The sequence below is a fragment of the Portunus trituberculatus genome, chromosome 19 (assembly GCF_017591435.1).
Source record: "Portunus trituberculatus isolate SZX2019 chromosome 19, ASM1759143v1, whole genome shotgun sequence".
NCBI classification, from domain to species: domain Eukaryota; kingdom Metazoa; phylum Arthropoda; class Malacostraca; order Decapoda; family Portunidae; genus Portunus; species Portunus trituberculatus.
In genome coordinates, this window is record NC_059273.1 from 912,501 (window position 1) to 927,500 (window position 15,000).

At 43.0% G+C, this 15,000-nt stretch overlaps 1 protein-coding gene across 1 annotated transcript in view; it reads left to right on the top strand.

Moving 5' to 3' along the window:
• The window catches only part of LOC123506073 (nephrin-like), a 222,053-nt gene that overhangs the window by 198,661 nt on the left and 8,392 nt on the right, over positions 1-15,000 (top strand). The window contains 2 exon segments of the mRNA XM_045257930.1: positions 10,936-11,181; positions 12,915-13,066. Coding sequence (XP_045113865.1) covers positions 10,936-11,181; positions 12,915-13,066 — 398 coding nt within the window.

Below are 15,000 nucleotides of genomic sequence, written 5' to 3' on the forward strand. Positions count from 1 at the left end.
AGACAATATCAACGAATTGGAAATACTTTTGAAATAAAAAATCTCCTTACTTGTTCATAGTCAATTCTTAATCTTAAGGCAGCAATCTTACAAAGGACATAATGATGAGCCTAACCGACCGTGGCGGGCGTTGTTAGCTCGTCTACCTCTGCCTTTCCTTTACTCGTGTTTGGCAAACACTGCGCTTCCACCATAATACCATCCCTTTGTCTCAAGATTCATATTTTGAGTTTCAAGATGTTATCCGGGATTCTAACAAACATTTTAGGATTCATACCTTGACCTTGAAATAAAACTGGGTGCATTCCTCCTTGTCAGAGGAATATATTCTCTCTTCATATTTTGACTCAGAAGGTGTAATTATCCTCTGCCACATTAATAACGTGTAAGCACTGCAGATCCTATTAAATGGAATCTAATTCCATGTCGTCTTTCATTACACTGGTGGCATCACCTGCATAAGATTAGATCCTGTTTCCAGGAAAGTAATTTTGATTACATCTTGATAAAAATTGTTAATGTGAACAAGCCAAATTTCGCTTTTAAATCCAGTTATATTCCATCAACACGATTCATACAATACCCGTACACTCTAAACCTATTTTTTTTTTTTTAGATTTAAGTTATGGTCTTTATATTTTTAATTATGATGTTTACGTTTTGTGTGTTTTTTTTTATTTATCTTGTATTTATTTTTCTAAAGATAATTCAATCATGTTTATACTTTGATGCATCAATGCCAGTTTACTTTGAATTGTGTTTCTATTTGATTATGTTGTTAGGAGTCTGAGGTACACGTTTAGCTGGCGTGATAAAAGGTAAGTGTGCATGACATGGGTTGCACAGGTAATGGTGGCGCGCACTCCCTCCACCACAATAACTCCCGTGGTGATGGGTTGGAGCCGCGGGGGATAACAGAGCTATTTTCAGGTGACTGTTCGAGCGAAAATCATGAGTTTATTTTTGATAATAGTGACCTGAAATGAGTCTCTTCCTGCTCCGTCATCCCTTGCCTCGACCCTACTACGTTGAATGACTTGCACGAGTGGGCGAGGGAGCGCCGCGTGCAGGCATGTCAGATATTGGTTTTCTTGAAGCTCAGTAATGTTTGCGTGACTCCCACTTCCTTGCAGTTATGAAGGGATTCTTAGTAACAAAAGTGTGTTCTGTTGCAAGTGACGTCAGCTTGAGGACTCTCCCTGCCGGCCAGTTGTAGCGTGTGGGAGGGACCCCTTTAAGTCTGACGTCACTATACGTCACTATTTGTTACGAGTCACCTAACAAACTTTCGATTTTATGTTTGTTTTGATAAGCCAAACTCTGACCTGCTTTCCTTCTTGTATAATTCACACAATAACTAATAACTGAAATAGACTGCATATCTAAGGAACGTGATGTATTTATGATTAAGCAATAGCTAATAAATATAGAGACGACACCAAGTGAAGGAGATAAACAATGCATATCCACACTGGCGGAGGGCTAACTGGTTGGTCTTCCTACGCGTCAGACATCATTGATTCAAAGGGAGAGAAATTAAAAGTTGAACCCCCTCAGTGAGATATGCATTGGTTATCATTCTCTTATGCATCCCTGTCTTCACACATCGGGCACATACGTGTGAGCACAGCATGACAGCCGGTGCCGGGATACAAGCTTATGTAGTAATTAACGGAAATTAACATGTATATAACTAACTGCATGAACTCACCTCTTCCTATTTCCAGCATATTTTTCATATTCATACTAAAACTACTAACACTACCACGAGGAGATTTGGACCTTGCACTGGGGTCGCCATGGGGCTCGGACCTCTGTACACTTATTACTCTGGGGCAGCTGCTAGCGGGCAGGGCGACATTCCAGCTTCATCTTGATAACCACACGCATTCAGAGAGAAGCTTATACAATTAACACTGTAAATATGGCGCGGGTGTAGATGATAAACATAAACACTCATGGATACTCATAGGTCGTAAGCAATTAAATTTAAGGTAACTCACTACTTTTAAATTGTCTTCTTTTTTAAGATTACAGATAATTCTAGTTTATTCGGCTTCTATAGTTTTTACTTTATAGTGATCAGATATTTGAAATGTGGTCTTTTTTCCTGTAGCCGCTTTTGATCATATATTCATATCTTCTCATGAAAAAGAATAAATATCAAATGAAAAAAAAAGTATATGGAAAAAGTACGATTTCCATATGTAAACTACAGAGCATATTACTATATTTGTAAATGACAAACGAACCACCACCGACACACACACACACACACACACACACACACACACACACACACACACACACACACACACACACACACACACACACACACACACACACACACACACACACACACACACATTTTATATGAAAGTTCATTCGCTACAGAATCTATAAAGCCAGGAATATCATTACAGAGCTCAGTAAAATTCACTACTGACTCCGTGTGCATTGAGGCGAACAGAGAATAGTAATAAAATTCTGCTACTTCATATTTTTGTCGCTGCCAGTAACTCCAAAAACCAAACTGGAACCACTTGACTTGGTCGTCTGGATGTTCTATTCGATAAAGTGCCTCTTTCGTGAACTCTTTTCCAGGTCTATCTTACCCTGGAGTCTTACATCGTCTCTAATTATTTGCAGCGATCGTTCTCGAGGTTGTTTGGAAGGGCGATTCTTAAGGTCGAGGGGCGAGTCGGGCACTGTGCGTCCCCCAGGCAGTTTTACGCTCCTAGTTAGGTTCCAGATTTACGGGAGTTGAAGGGACCAGTGGGAACACAGCGAACCAGGGGACGTGCATGACGGTAGTGAGGGCCTGGTGGGGTAGGAGACCCTTAGAGTCATAAGGAAAGAGACCAGGTGGAGGTGTGGCCAATTTGTGCGAGATAAAGTTAGGGAAGGAAAGGTGTGACCGTCTAGGCAGGATGTTTCAGGGAGTGGAGTTGGTTTGCTGAGCGAGAAGGGAGCGAGACTCAGCTGTATAGGCAGAGCTAAAGGTGTCCTGTCTGTGAAGAATGAGGCGGGGCGGAACCCGTTCGTGTGGCGCGAGGTGCGGGGAGGGAAGGGAAAGGTTCACCGTTTGGAGAGGGATTGGAGCTGCTCGACCGCTTGGGGTGAGAGGGAAGGAAGAGCCATCTATGTGGAGGGAGAGAGGGAACGACTGTGTTAGGTGATGGTAGTGAGAGGAGTTGAAAGGTGGAGAGAAGGGGCGAGAGAGGGATAGGGAGAATGACCATGAGATAAGGCTTTATGTGATGGAAGGGAGGGCAGGGTATAGGTGTGAGAGGGTTATGAGAGAGAGAAAAATGTAAGCGAGGTGATGTGATGTGAAATAAAAGGAACGACGTATAAGGAAACAGATCGGGGTGTGCGGAGGTGAGAACGAAAGGTGAGGGTTCTGTATGCAGGTTAGAAATGAAGCTGAGGGCGAACGAGCAATGAGGTCCTCTTGGGGATTAGTTTGCCCAAACAAGTGTGCGGAAAGACACACTTACTTTTTTTTTTTTCGGATGATTTTTTTATTTTATTTATTTATCTATTTATTTATATATATATATTTTTTTTTTTTGGTAACATCGGCTGCCAGAATTTAAATTTATGATTTTCAAACTGCAAGATAATGCGTTATAAAATCCACATTCACTATGTAAGTTGCATCGGAAGTTCTTATTTTTTAGCCTCGCGAGCAGCAGGTGTGTGTGTGTGTGTGTGTGTGTGTGTGTGTGTGTGTGTGTGTGTGTGTGTGTGTGTGTGTGTGAAATATCGATGAATCGAATGTTGTTACTGGCATAGTTAATCGGAGTGTAATTCTTTTTAGCTTCTATTTATAGTCTTTCATACGATAAACGTATTGATTTTGACATTTAAACAATGGATAACTGTTTACAAAAGAAGGTTCAATCTGGACAGAGCCACGTTGTAGGTATCAGCAGGTGCCGCCACCCGCCAACCTCACAGCCAGGCCCTTTGAATCCTTTGATGCACACACTCCTCACTTAATCTCAAGGCTAGGAGGATCTCTCTCTTTCACTCACACACCCATTGAGAGAGAGAGAGAGAGAGAGAGAGAGAGAGAGAGAGAGAGAGAGAGAGAGAGAGAGAACTAAACGGTACGAATGAAAACAAAACGAGGAGCCGAAAGAGCCAGTGACGCAGACGCTTGTTTGCAGGAGGCGATGGGAATGAAAGCCTTGCACAGGACAGCGAGTTCCAGATTTATTGACCTGAGTCTCTGGAAGGTCTGCACTTGGCCTGCGGATTTACAACTGGAGTGTGCGAAGTGAATTATGATAATGAGATATAAATGGCCTCATCGCGATGGGTGCGTGGTGATGGGGCGTGAGCGGGTGACATTACGGAAATCTGCTTGCTATTTCTTCTCGTAATGCCGCCGGAGATGGATTCGCCCCCTCGCTGCAAGGCCGTGTTGAGGTATGAGAAGATCGAGGGCATTACAATGAGGTAAACCAAGTATGAGAATTGTGAAGAAAAGGGAAATATTTTATGAATATTATATCATATATCTCCTATTGAAACTCATATCCGTTGGTGCCTGGAAGTGATGGCTGATATGTGGATGACAGTAATAACTACCTACGTAATTCTAGCTTTCCATCACTGCTTCTTGAGTTCCTGGCGTGGGACGAGAGGGTTACGCGAGGTACACACCATCTTAAGCATTACATAAATCCGCGTTCGGTTTCCCGCCAGTCTCGGTCAGCCTGGTACGATCCTCTTATGAACCGCCAGATCCTTCCATAAAGCATTGGATCCGTTCATGGATGCTGGCCAGAGCTTCTACAAATCCTCCGCAATCCTGCCATGGACGCTGGGATTACTTCGTAGACCGTTGCGGCCACTCCAAACTTCACCCCTCTTCCACCTTCTCCTTTTCAATATCTGGTCTATGTTTGTATCTTTTCTATCTCAATTCATCTCTTATTTTGCTTCTTGCTCCTTATTTTCCTTTAATTACATTCCTGCCCATCCTCCTCCTCCTCCTCCTCCTCCTCCTCCTCCTCCTCCTCCTCCTCCTCCTCCTCCTCCTCCTCCTCCTCCTCCTCCTCTTCCATCTCCTCTTCCTCCATCCCCTCTTCCTCTTCCTCTTCCTCCTCTTACACCTTCTCCTATTGCTCCTTCAGTCACGCAGGAAACAGTTAATGCCAGATTTCTTTTCGTCTCTGTTCACAATTGCATCGGTTGCGTGATTCATCGTGGCAAATATCTGAAGTTGAGATTGATGCACTGCCGTCCCCCGTGAAAGACTAGGGAAATATCGCGCAGTAAATCGCTTAATGGGAGGCCTATCTATTAACTTAGGATTTAATGGAAAAATTAAATGGCCTGTTTATAGTAAGGAATATATATCGAGGCATTCAAGAGTATAATACATTTCAGTATACCGGCGTCGAGGGGAAAATAGGAACGATACATTGGGTTGTATATTTACTCCTTGTATCAATACACTTCAATATTTCCAGAGGCATGAGTCGAATTGCATAATGAACACGGTAATTTACTTGGCCCACCTGAGAGCGTATCGATTGCCTGAATTAAGCTGTATTGAAAATTAATCCCAAACCTCCACGGGACAGACAAATGGCTATTTCCGAATTTATGAAGTTATTCTCGACTCGCCATTGGTCGTCCGCGGCTTGCTAATCTAAGGCTCTGATGGTTATATTGCATTTCGGTATATTATTTCTCTCTCTCTCTCTCTCTCTCTCTCTCTCTCTCTCTCTCTCTCTCTCTCTCTCTCTCTCTCTCTCTCTCTCTCTCTCTCTCTCTCTCTCTCTCTCTCGTATTTAGCTCCCGTCTTTTCTTCCGGCCATTCCTCCATCCTTGCTTCCTGCACGGCACTTTTTACAACCTCCTTCCTCTTCGCTTCTCTCTCACTCTCTTTAAATTTTCATAGCTTCCCCTTTCTCCTCTCCTCTTTTCAGTCTTCTCGTTCCCTTCTTCACTCCTCTGACTTCCTCTTTTCTTTCTTCCGCTGTGATCTCTTCCATTCACTGTTTGACGACCGGACATGTCTGTAAAAAGTGAAAAATGGAAAAAAAACTCCGTGTTGTGAAGGGTTTGCTACAGCGCAGGCTTAAGAATTTTATATATATATATATATATATATATATATATATATATATATATATATATATATATATATATATATATATATATATATATATATGAGAGAGAGAGAGAGAGAGAGAGAGAGAGAGAGAGAGAGAGAGAGAGAGAGAGAGAGAGAATACTTTTATTTTGTTGAAGAAAAAGGGTAAATGTAACGGCAAGACAATTCACTGTTCGGGGATTTCGATTTAATTCATTATTCTCATTATTCCATTTTCAAAATCAGTTTACTTTATAAGTTTAGTAACAATTGTCAGTTTCTCACTTACATCCTCCACAGACTCCATCTTTTGGAGTGCGCGAAGACATGCTTTGACGGAACATAAACTGGAACATAAAACGTAGAAATGAGAAAGTATTTGAGGTGAAAAATTATAATAGCCAAAGAAAAATATGATTACGAAAGCATATAAGTGGAAATAATGAAACTAAATGACACTACGTGTTTTTCGATTTCAGTGACGTAGAACAAATATACAAGCATTATTAGCATGATGTTTTTTTTGCCCAGGAAATCAAGAACATCTCATATGCCGCGTGAGTAAGGAAAATATGAGAATCTCGCACGTCTTGAATTATATTCCGTGCGCTTTGGAAGATAGTTGTTTTGTTTCCCTCTCGTCTTTCCCTCCCCTTCCTTCACCTACCTTCTTATTCCTCCCCTGTCTCCCTCCTTCCCTCGCCCTTCCACTCTTTGACTCATCTGTTCGAGGTCTTAGCCTGAACCCCGCACCCCGGGAGTCCCAAGCCCGCCGAGACACAGGATCAATGTTTATCACAGCAGTGGCATCGTTCGCCTTAGCCGCCCTACTTTATGCCAGGAATATTTGATATAAACCGACGGTCGAGGTCTATGCACACTGCACGCCGCCTAGTGCGATGCAACCACGCTTCATTTGGAAACAAGATTCTATAGAAATTATGAGAACGTGTGATTGTGTGCCCTTGAGCTATTGTCGATTCCCTTAACCTTTACCTTCTTCTCTGTTTGATTTATGTTACAGTCGTTGTTAAACTCAAATTCTAGATGATCATATTTATTCGTGCTTTTGAGGAATAAGAATTGTGTGCACCAAGGTATAAAAATTCGGTCATGTAATGTGCTTTGTATTTTCGCTATATAAGCATAAGACCTGTTGTTCGAATTTGTGAATCAACAACGATCGCAATGTTCTATTGTTAAAAAGAAAAATATCACTATACTTCGACATTGTTTCACTTATTTCAAGATTATATACTTTTTTCTAACGTTTTACCTTTGACGAAAACTTAGTGTGTTATAATTCTATTGATTTTATGGTAAAAAACACACTAAAAATCTTAAAAGTGTTACGTTGTACGTCTACTTCAATTCCAAGTATATAAATGTTCGTAATTCTGCATTGGATATCATATTTTCCACATGTTTAACTTTTCCGCTACTTATAAACCTCAATATTTATCAGCATATTTGCACGCATCCTCACTATATTCAGCTTTCCAAAGAATAGTGTTTAGCTTCCAAATTGAAGTACCGCGTGTTTGCCTCCATGAGAAGCGTGCTCATCAATTTCCATCCTTATCTCACCACACCGTTCTTCACAAATATTCTTCCTAGTACTCACAGTGCAGTATCTTCCTATATCCTCCTCCCATCACATTATCTCCTCCTCCTCCTCCTCCTCCTCCTCCTCCTCCTCCTCCTCCTCCTCCTCCTCCTCCTCCTCCTCCTTCTCCTCCTTCTCCTCCTCCTTCTCCTCCTTCTCCTCCTCCTCCTCCTCCTCCTCCTCCTCCTCCTCCTCCTCCTCCTCCTCCTCCTCCTCCTGGACTCTGTGGTCCAACTCGGGATCCACAAGGTTGTGTGACGTAGTGTGCCAAGAAGAAAGCCAGACCAGACGCTCACTGACACTCTTGCTCTGCATGAAATACTCCACCCTTTTCCTGGAGCATCTCGTTAGCATATTGTGAACCGACGGACGGAAGAATAGAGTTACGCATGACGGAGAAGTATCGGGGAACGAGGAGGGAAGGACGGAAAACAAAGAGAACCTGACGGAAAAATATAATGCAGAGAAAATCAAATAGAGTTATGTTTTACTGTTTAATTTATTTTTCTACAAGAGGGAGAGCTATCCTGAGGATGGACGGCACTCCTGACGAGGAAATAGAGAAAGGAAAAATGGATGGTTGAATACTTTAATGAAAATATATTCTAAAAGTTCTTACGAGGTTAGAGAGAGAGAGAGAGAGAGAGAGAGAGAGAGAGAGAGAGAGAGAGAGAGAGGTGGGGGGAATATTCACTTCGACTGACATGATAAGGGAAATAAATCAATCTAAATTGAATCAAAATACGAAACAAAGCTAGCGGAGGACACTAATCGAATTATTTTACTGTAAATTAAGATATAATTATAGCATAAAACACTTGGGTACGCTTTTAGCCAAGGAGAACCTCAGGGAATCACAGGGTTTTTTTCACGCGCCGGACCATCATTTAAACCTGATATTTCTTTCATTACGGCGAACAAAGACTCGCTTTTACCATCAGGCTGAATACTACACGAGGAGAGACCATCAAAGGGATACATAATTTTCACGGAACCGTAATAAATGATTCCCAAAGACTAAGGGACGCATCAAAGGAACAGGAAATGAGTTCTAAGTTAAAAATTACAAACGGAGGGAATTAAGCTCAATTTTGTGGGAACTTTCTTCTGGCGGGAGAGACCAGATGTTCCGTGACCTTCAGGTTTGGTGGAGTTCGCTTCAGTTTTTCTTTCCTTCCTACTCTTTCTCTCTCTCTCTCTCTCTCTCTCTCTCTCTCTCTCTCTCTCTCTCTCTCTCTCTCTCTCTCTCTCTCTCTCAGGGATGTTTTGATTTGGAAACCTCTGACCACAATCCGGAAAGTGCAAATGCTCTCTGGTGGCACAACATTGTGAACTTAGATTAATTATCCAGCTCTTTTATGGAATGCGTTCTAGAAATATTGATGTTGTGAGGATATCGTGTAGGCTTGCCATTGAAAAATAGTGGAGATTGTGAAGAAAGAGAATGCGTGCGGAAATTTTCTGCATCCAAATTGTGTGTGTGTGAGAGAGAGAGAGAGAGAGAGAGAGAGAGAGAGAGAGAGAGAGAGAGAGAGAGAGAGAGAGAGAGAGAGCGTAGTGTTACCTAGAACTAATATATATATATATATATATATATATATATATATATATATATGAGCATCTTCCGCATCTTTCCACACACATAAAGCATTCTTAGGGACTCATCTTCAGATTAAATAAATTGTGACCAAACTGAGTGCGAAAAAAATAAGTAAAATAATACGAACACCTTCGAGCGGCGAGCATTGCGTCCCCGCCCGATAGACAACTTGGTAAAACGTTCCCAAGTCATATTATAGAAGGTCGAGGAAAAAGTAGAGTGAGCATTACAACTCCTTGGGTTCTTGAAGGAAATCCCCTCGTGGGAAGGAATCACTAAGCTGATTTAGTTCGGACCTGAGAGAGAGAGAGAGAGAGAGAGAGAGAGAGAGAGAGAGAGCAGAGGTGGTGGAAGCGAGGATGCAGGAAGATATTGTCGCCCGAGGACATCTCTTGGTCCTGTTCTCTCTCCCACTTCCTTCACTACCCTGCCTTGTCTTCCTCCTCCTCCTCATTCTCATCTACCTCCTCCTCCTCCTCCTCCTCCTCCTCCTCCTCCTCCTCCTCCTCCTCCTCCTCTTGTGTTTCGTGATGGTAATCTCCGTGTCCCTCTCAGGTGGTGCAAGCTGGGCCACAGGTCTTGCTGTTTTCCCTACACTCCATCTACGTTACACTGAGCTGCGTCATTTACTAGTTGTGACAAAGTGAAGATGAGCCTTTCGACTAATAATGTAATTTTTGTCTTCCTCATTTCTTGCCTATTTTATAATACGGCTTTGATATTTTTTTTTTTCTTTAATTACTTGCCCTATTCCTACGCCTTGAATGTTGGTGCTGGGATGTCAGCGAATACGTGATATTTAAACTGTGTGAGACAATTTTTTTTCTCTCGTATCCTCTCACTGGTATCTCCACCCTTACATCCTTCTTCGGGCGTCTAATATTAAAGTTTTCTTGGTCTAACTTGGCCCATTCAGTCTCATTGTGTTGTATTTAAGTCAGGTCGTGTTCTGCAAATCAGCAGAAAATGAACAACATTAAGTTAGGCGGAGCGACGGGTAAGATACGGCGTGAGAGACGTGGGAGGGGGGGTGGCCATCCTGGGATGTCGGCCTTTAAGGCGAAGTGTTCCTCTTTAGCTGTAGTGTTCCTAACGCTCTCGGGCAACCACCGCTGTCTGGTGTGGGGGAGGGGCGGGGAATGAATGCGGCTGGATGGAGGAAAATTACTATTATTTCGCGTGAATGATGAGTGTGATGAAAGGGTTATCAGGTAAAATCGTACATGGGAAGCCTCATTGTCACATAAAAAAGGTTTCAAAACAAATGAAAACAAAAATGGACGGGTATTATTGTGTGACATTAAAGTTGTCATGCGCTTGTATATGCGGCGACATTATTGCCAGAACCGTTATAAACCAAGCATTCGACTACATGGTGCCAGCCTAAATGAATATCAGCAGTGTTTTTAATTTGTAGCTATTTATTTGTATATACGCCATTTGCTATCAGATTAGTAAATAGGTAAACAGACTGTGAAGGGAAATTAGCTGAAAGTTTTGTCTCCATGTGTGCACCAAGCAGCTAAGCCCCCAAACACGCCACACCCCAACGCAAGTGCAAGGTCTGTGCATGCTCCTGTGTGATCCTTGCTTTCTCTCCTTTTACCCACGCAGGCGAGGCCCCGCCCACGCCCGTGCCCTCCTCCAATGTGGGCAAAGAGGCTTCCAAACTCCCTGGCCTTTGGGTGGTCATCATAGTGCTCGTTGCCACTGCCTTGCTTGCTCTCAACGTCTCTGCCATTGTCTGTATAGTTAGGCGGAGACGCAACAAGAGGGCATCTCCCCCCACCAAAAAGACTCCCCCGCCTTCTATATCGGCGTCCACCATGCCCAAGGCTCTCCCGATTTCAACCACGCAAGGTGAGTCTTCTGTTTCCAAAACATGTTGCATCCAACTCTTCTCTACAGGACCCCATTTTCTCCCCATCCCCCTCCAGACCAGCCTCTCCTAGGTGACCGCGAGCTGCTGCTGAACCAGGTGTTGGGGGGACGGGGAGAGCTGCCCAAGCTGATCATCATCGTGGTTGCCATTGTCGGCACCATGGTCGTCATCATCAACATTGCTCTCGTTATCTGCCTTATACGCAGAAAGCGAGGCAAGAGAAGAGAAGATGGTAGGATCCTGCCCACCACACCTACACGATCTTTTTCTTCTCTTTTCGCAAAATTTCTTCTCCCCCTCTTCTTTCTCCTTCTCTTTTTCCGAATACGTTGCCCTTTGACCCCCATTCTTCCAATCAGCTCCCGCGTGACCCATTCCTCTCCTTCCTCTCTCCCAGACGCACATAAATTTTTCTCCGTCTATTCCGCCGCTCGGGAAGATTCTTTCATGCACAAATTCGGAACTTCCTTAGGACACAGTGAAGCGAGTTTAATGTTTTCATCCTCGATACATTTTTTGCCTTCTCTCCTTGCAAGCCTTCTCTCTCTCTCTCTCTCTCCTGGCTCATCTCTGTTTTCATGGGAAAATTATATGTCTCTTAATTTAGGCCTCAATCTTCATATATATTTACGACCTCCTAACGTGCCGCTTAATCTTTCTCACCCTCCCCTATTAAATCTTTTCCTTCCCTCTCCTTTCATTCGCTGCATCACTCTCACTACAATATATGTTCACAATGTTCCCTTATCTCCTTATTTTCTCATTCTTCACTGCCCAGCTCCATTCTATTCCAGTCCTTCCCTCCTTCCGTCCTCCTTTCTTCCCATTACTTTTTTTTCATGGTTTGGATTTTTTTTTCTATTTCCATAGCCTCATTATCTTCCCAAGATTTTTCGACTCGTTCCTCCCCCATCCTAAGGGTCCTTTTTTTTCTCCCTGGGAGGAGAGGTTGAAGGGAAGGGCGCCTACTATTTTTCTGTTCTGTCCTTGAGCGTGTGGTTCAAATATTTAGATTTCTTAGGTGTACAGCATTAGGTAGTCTCATGTTAGGCCTGCCTATAACGTTAAACCCTTCTTTGTACTTGGTTTTCTCCTTCCTTTTCTCTTTTTTCTCCACCTCATCTTTCATCAACGGTGCATCCCAAATCTACGGAAAGTCTAGTCTCTAAATTCCACTTTAGGACTTTTCCTAATATTTTTCATCTTTTCCCCTTAACAATCTTTCTTCAGACCGCAGCCCAGATCCTTTTTCCATCATTATTTAATCTGAAAAAACGAGTACTATATAAATTAAAGAGAATAGCCTCTAATACACGCTTGATAACAGTGCAGGGTATCTTTAATAGCACTAGAGGTTAATCAAATACCTGCTAAGATGTGTGGTCCAACAGCGCTGCTGCTCCACTGTCTTCCGGCTTGGTGGTGGTACTCCTCCTCCTGCGCTGTTTCCACTACTGTGTCATTGCAGTAAAAACAAATAATTTTTAAATAAAATAAGAGAAAATTAGATAAAAAAACATGATTTATTTGTCTATCACCCAATAAAGGATCCGGGTATTGTGGCTTCAGGATTCGTTCCTTTGGTGTGTGTGTGTGTGTGTGTGTGTGTGTGTGTGTGTGTGTGTGTGTGTGTGTGTGTGTGTGCTGTTATCTTTGGGTGCTAGGAGAAATATAATTGACTTTTCCCATCTCTTTCCCACCCTTGGCACAGAAGGCAGCGACCAGGCAAGCAGCAAGAGCACCACCAACACCATGTACGCGCCGTCTTCCTACAACGACACGGTTGTCGGGGAAACCTTGTCCTCAATCTCCGAGAAGAGTCGTGAGTCGTACACGCAGGAAGACTCCGTGGTGGACTATGAGGTGAGTACAAATGTTGATGGAGTGACAGAGTAAGGGAAGGAAAAGATGCTAGCTTTCTAAGAGAATTCTAAATGATCATATAAGTGTGTGCGTAAGTGTCTGGAAATAAAAGAAAATTTATCTTTAAAAATGATTCAGGGAAAAAGAATAATAATGGTTATTCAGGCTAAAGAGAGGGAGAAATTAGTGGGAATAAAATGTAGGCGAAAAGAAAATGCCACTACTAAAAACAGAAAAGGGTTCCATCGGCCCGCTCAAACATTAATGGCTTTAAAAAATCATCGCTCCTTGAATCACGGTTGAGCTCAAGAAGAGTGAACCGTTATTGCGTGTCCAGCTAGTAATCTGACTAAGAGCTCGTTGGTCTTGGCCGCGAACCAGCCGTGTTTTAATCAGCCTAAGGGCCGCTGCTACTGCCGCCGTAAAAATTGTCGTTTCTTTAAACATGTGTATAATTTCCAAGCTAGTGCGGGTTAATGAATTTAAAGGCAAGGAAGAAAACCGATGAAGACGCATGTAGGTAAAGTTTTGTAGACAGCAGTAGTGTCTCCTTTCGTGTGCTCCTTTATGCTTATGAAATTTCCTCTTTGTTTATTATTTAATATTCGGTAATTTTCATGTGTGTGTGTGTGTGTGTGTGTGTGTGTGTGTGTGTGTGTGTGTGTGTGTGTGTGTGTGTGTGTGTGTGTGATTCACCTTGGTCCCCCGCTGATCACCCAGCCAGTCTTCCCCATTACGGAGCGAGCTCAGAGCTCATAGACCGATCTTCGGGTAAGACTGAGACCACAACACACTCCACACACCGGGAAAGCGAGGCCACAACCCCTCGAGTTATATCCCGTACCTACTTGCTGCTAGGTGAACAGGGGCCACACATTAAGAGGCTTGCCCATTTGCCTCGCCGCGCCCAGGGCTCGAACCCGGACTCTCTCGGTTGTGAGCTGAGCGTGCTAACCACTACACTAGGCGGTGTGTGTGTGTGTGTGTGTGTGTGTGTGTGTGTGTGTGTGTGTGTGTGTGTGTGTGTGTTTCAGGTCGTCTCCTTTCGCATGAATGTATTCAGTGGACAAAGATAAATAAGTAATACCTAGTGTAACTTTTGTCCGTGTTTTTGTTTCCGTGTTTGCTTTATCCGGGGCGTTGTGTTGGCCTACTGGTCCGTACGATATCCCACATTCCAAATATTTCGCGGTGCCGGAAATCTCTGTTTTATCAATTTTCCGTCACCACCGATATTCCAAACTGTCGATGTCTGGTAAATTCTGAGTTTTCACTGCGTTTTCCTGCATTTAGAGGCCGCCCTCTGTAATACATGTATACATATCACTTTGGTTTCCAAATACTAAAAAATATTTCCTAGTCCAAAATCAAACTATTTTACCGTATGGATAACTTTTTTCGGGTTTTCCCTGCGGCTTCAATCGTCCGCTGATACTGTCACGAGCAGTTCAAAGGTGAAAGAGTGTCTGCTAATTAGTTTTGTAATCAACTTGATATTAATTTATGTCCGTACTGCTAAGTAAATTTCATTAAAACAGAAACCCTATACACAGGGTTGTTTTCACACTACTCGTCGCCTCCAGGTGACGCCACACGCCTCACATTGGCTGGAACCAACGCGGGCACTGCGGCTGTATACCATCACCACTGCTACCGCCATGTCACTTGCACGACAGTGACCCGTAATTTGCTTTATTTGACTCAGAATGTATACACAGTATTATTGTGTTCGTTTGGTGGAAAAGCCGAAGTGGCACACAGTGGAAAGCCTTCCCGTTTGGATCTAGAAGCAATTTGACTTGCATGCTACTTCATTTTTGCAGCAACAGTTTATTCGTTTTAGCTGCGTGAACCGACGTGGCTTTAGAAACCGTGATTCATATTTCAACATTTTTGGCATGGAAAGTTTTGGGTATTCTCATTGCGATGTCATT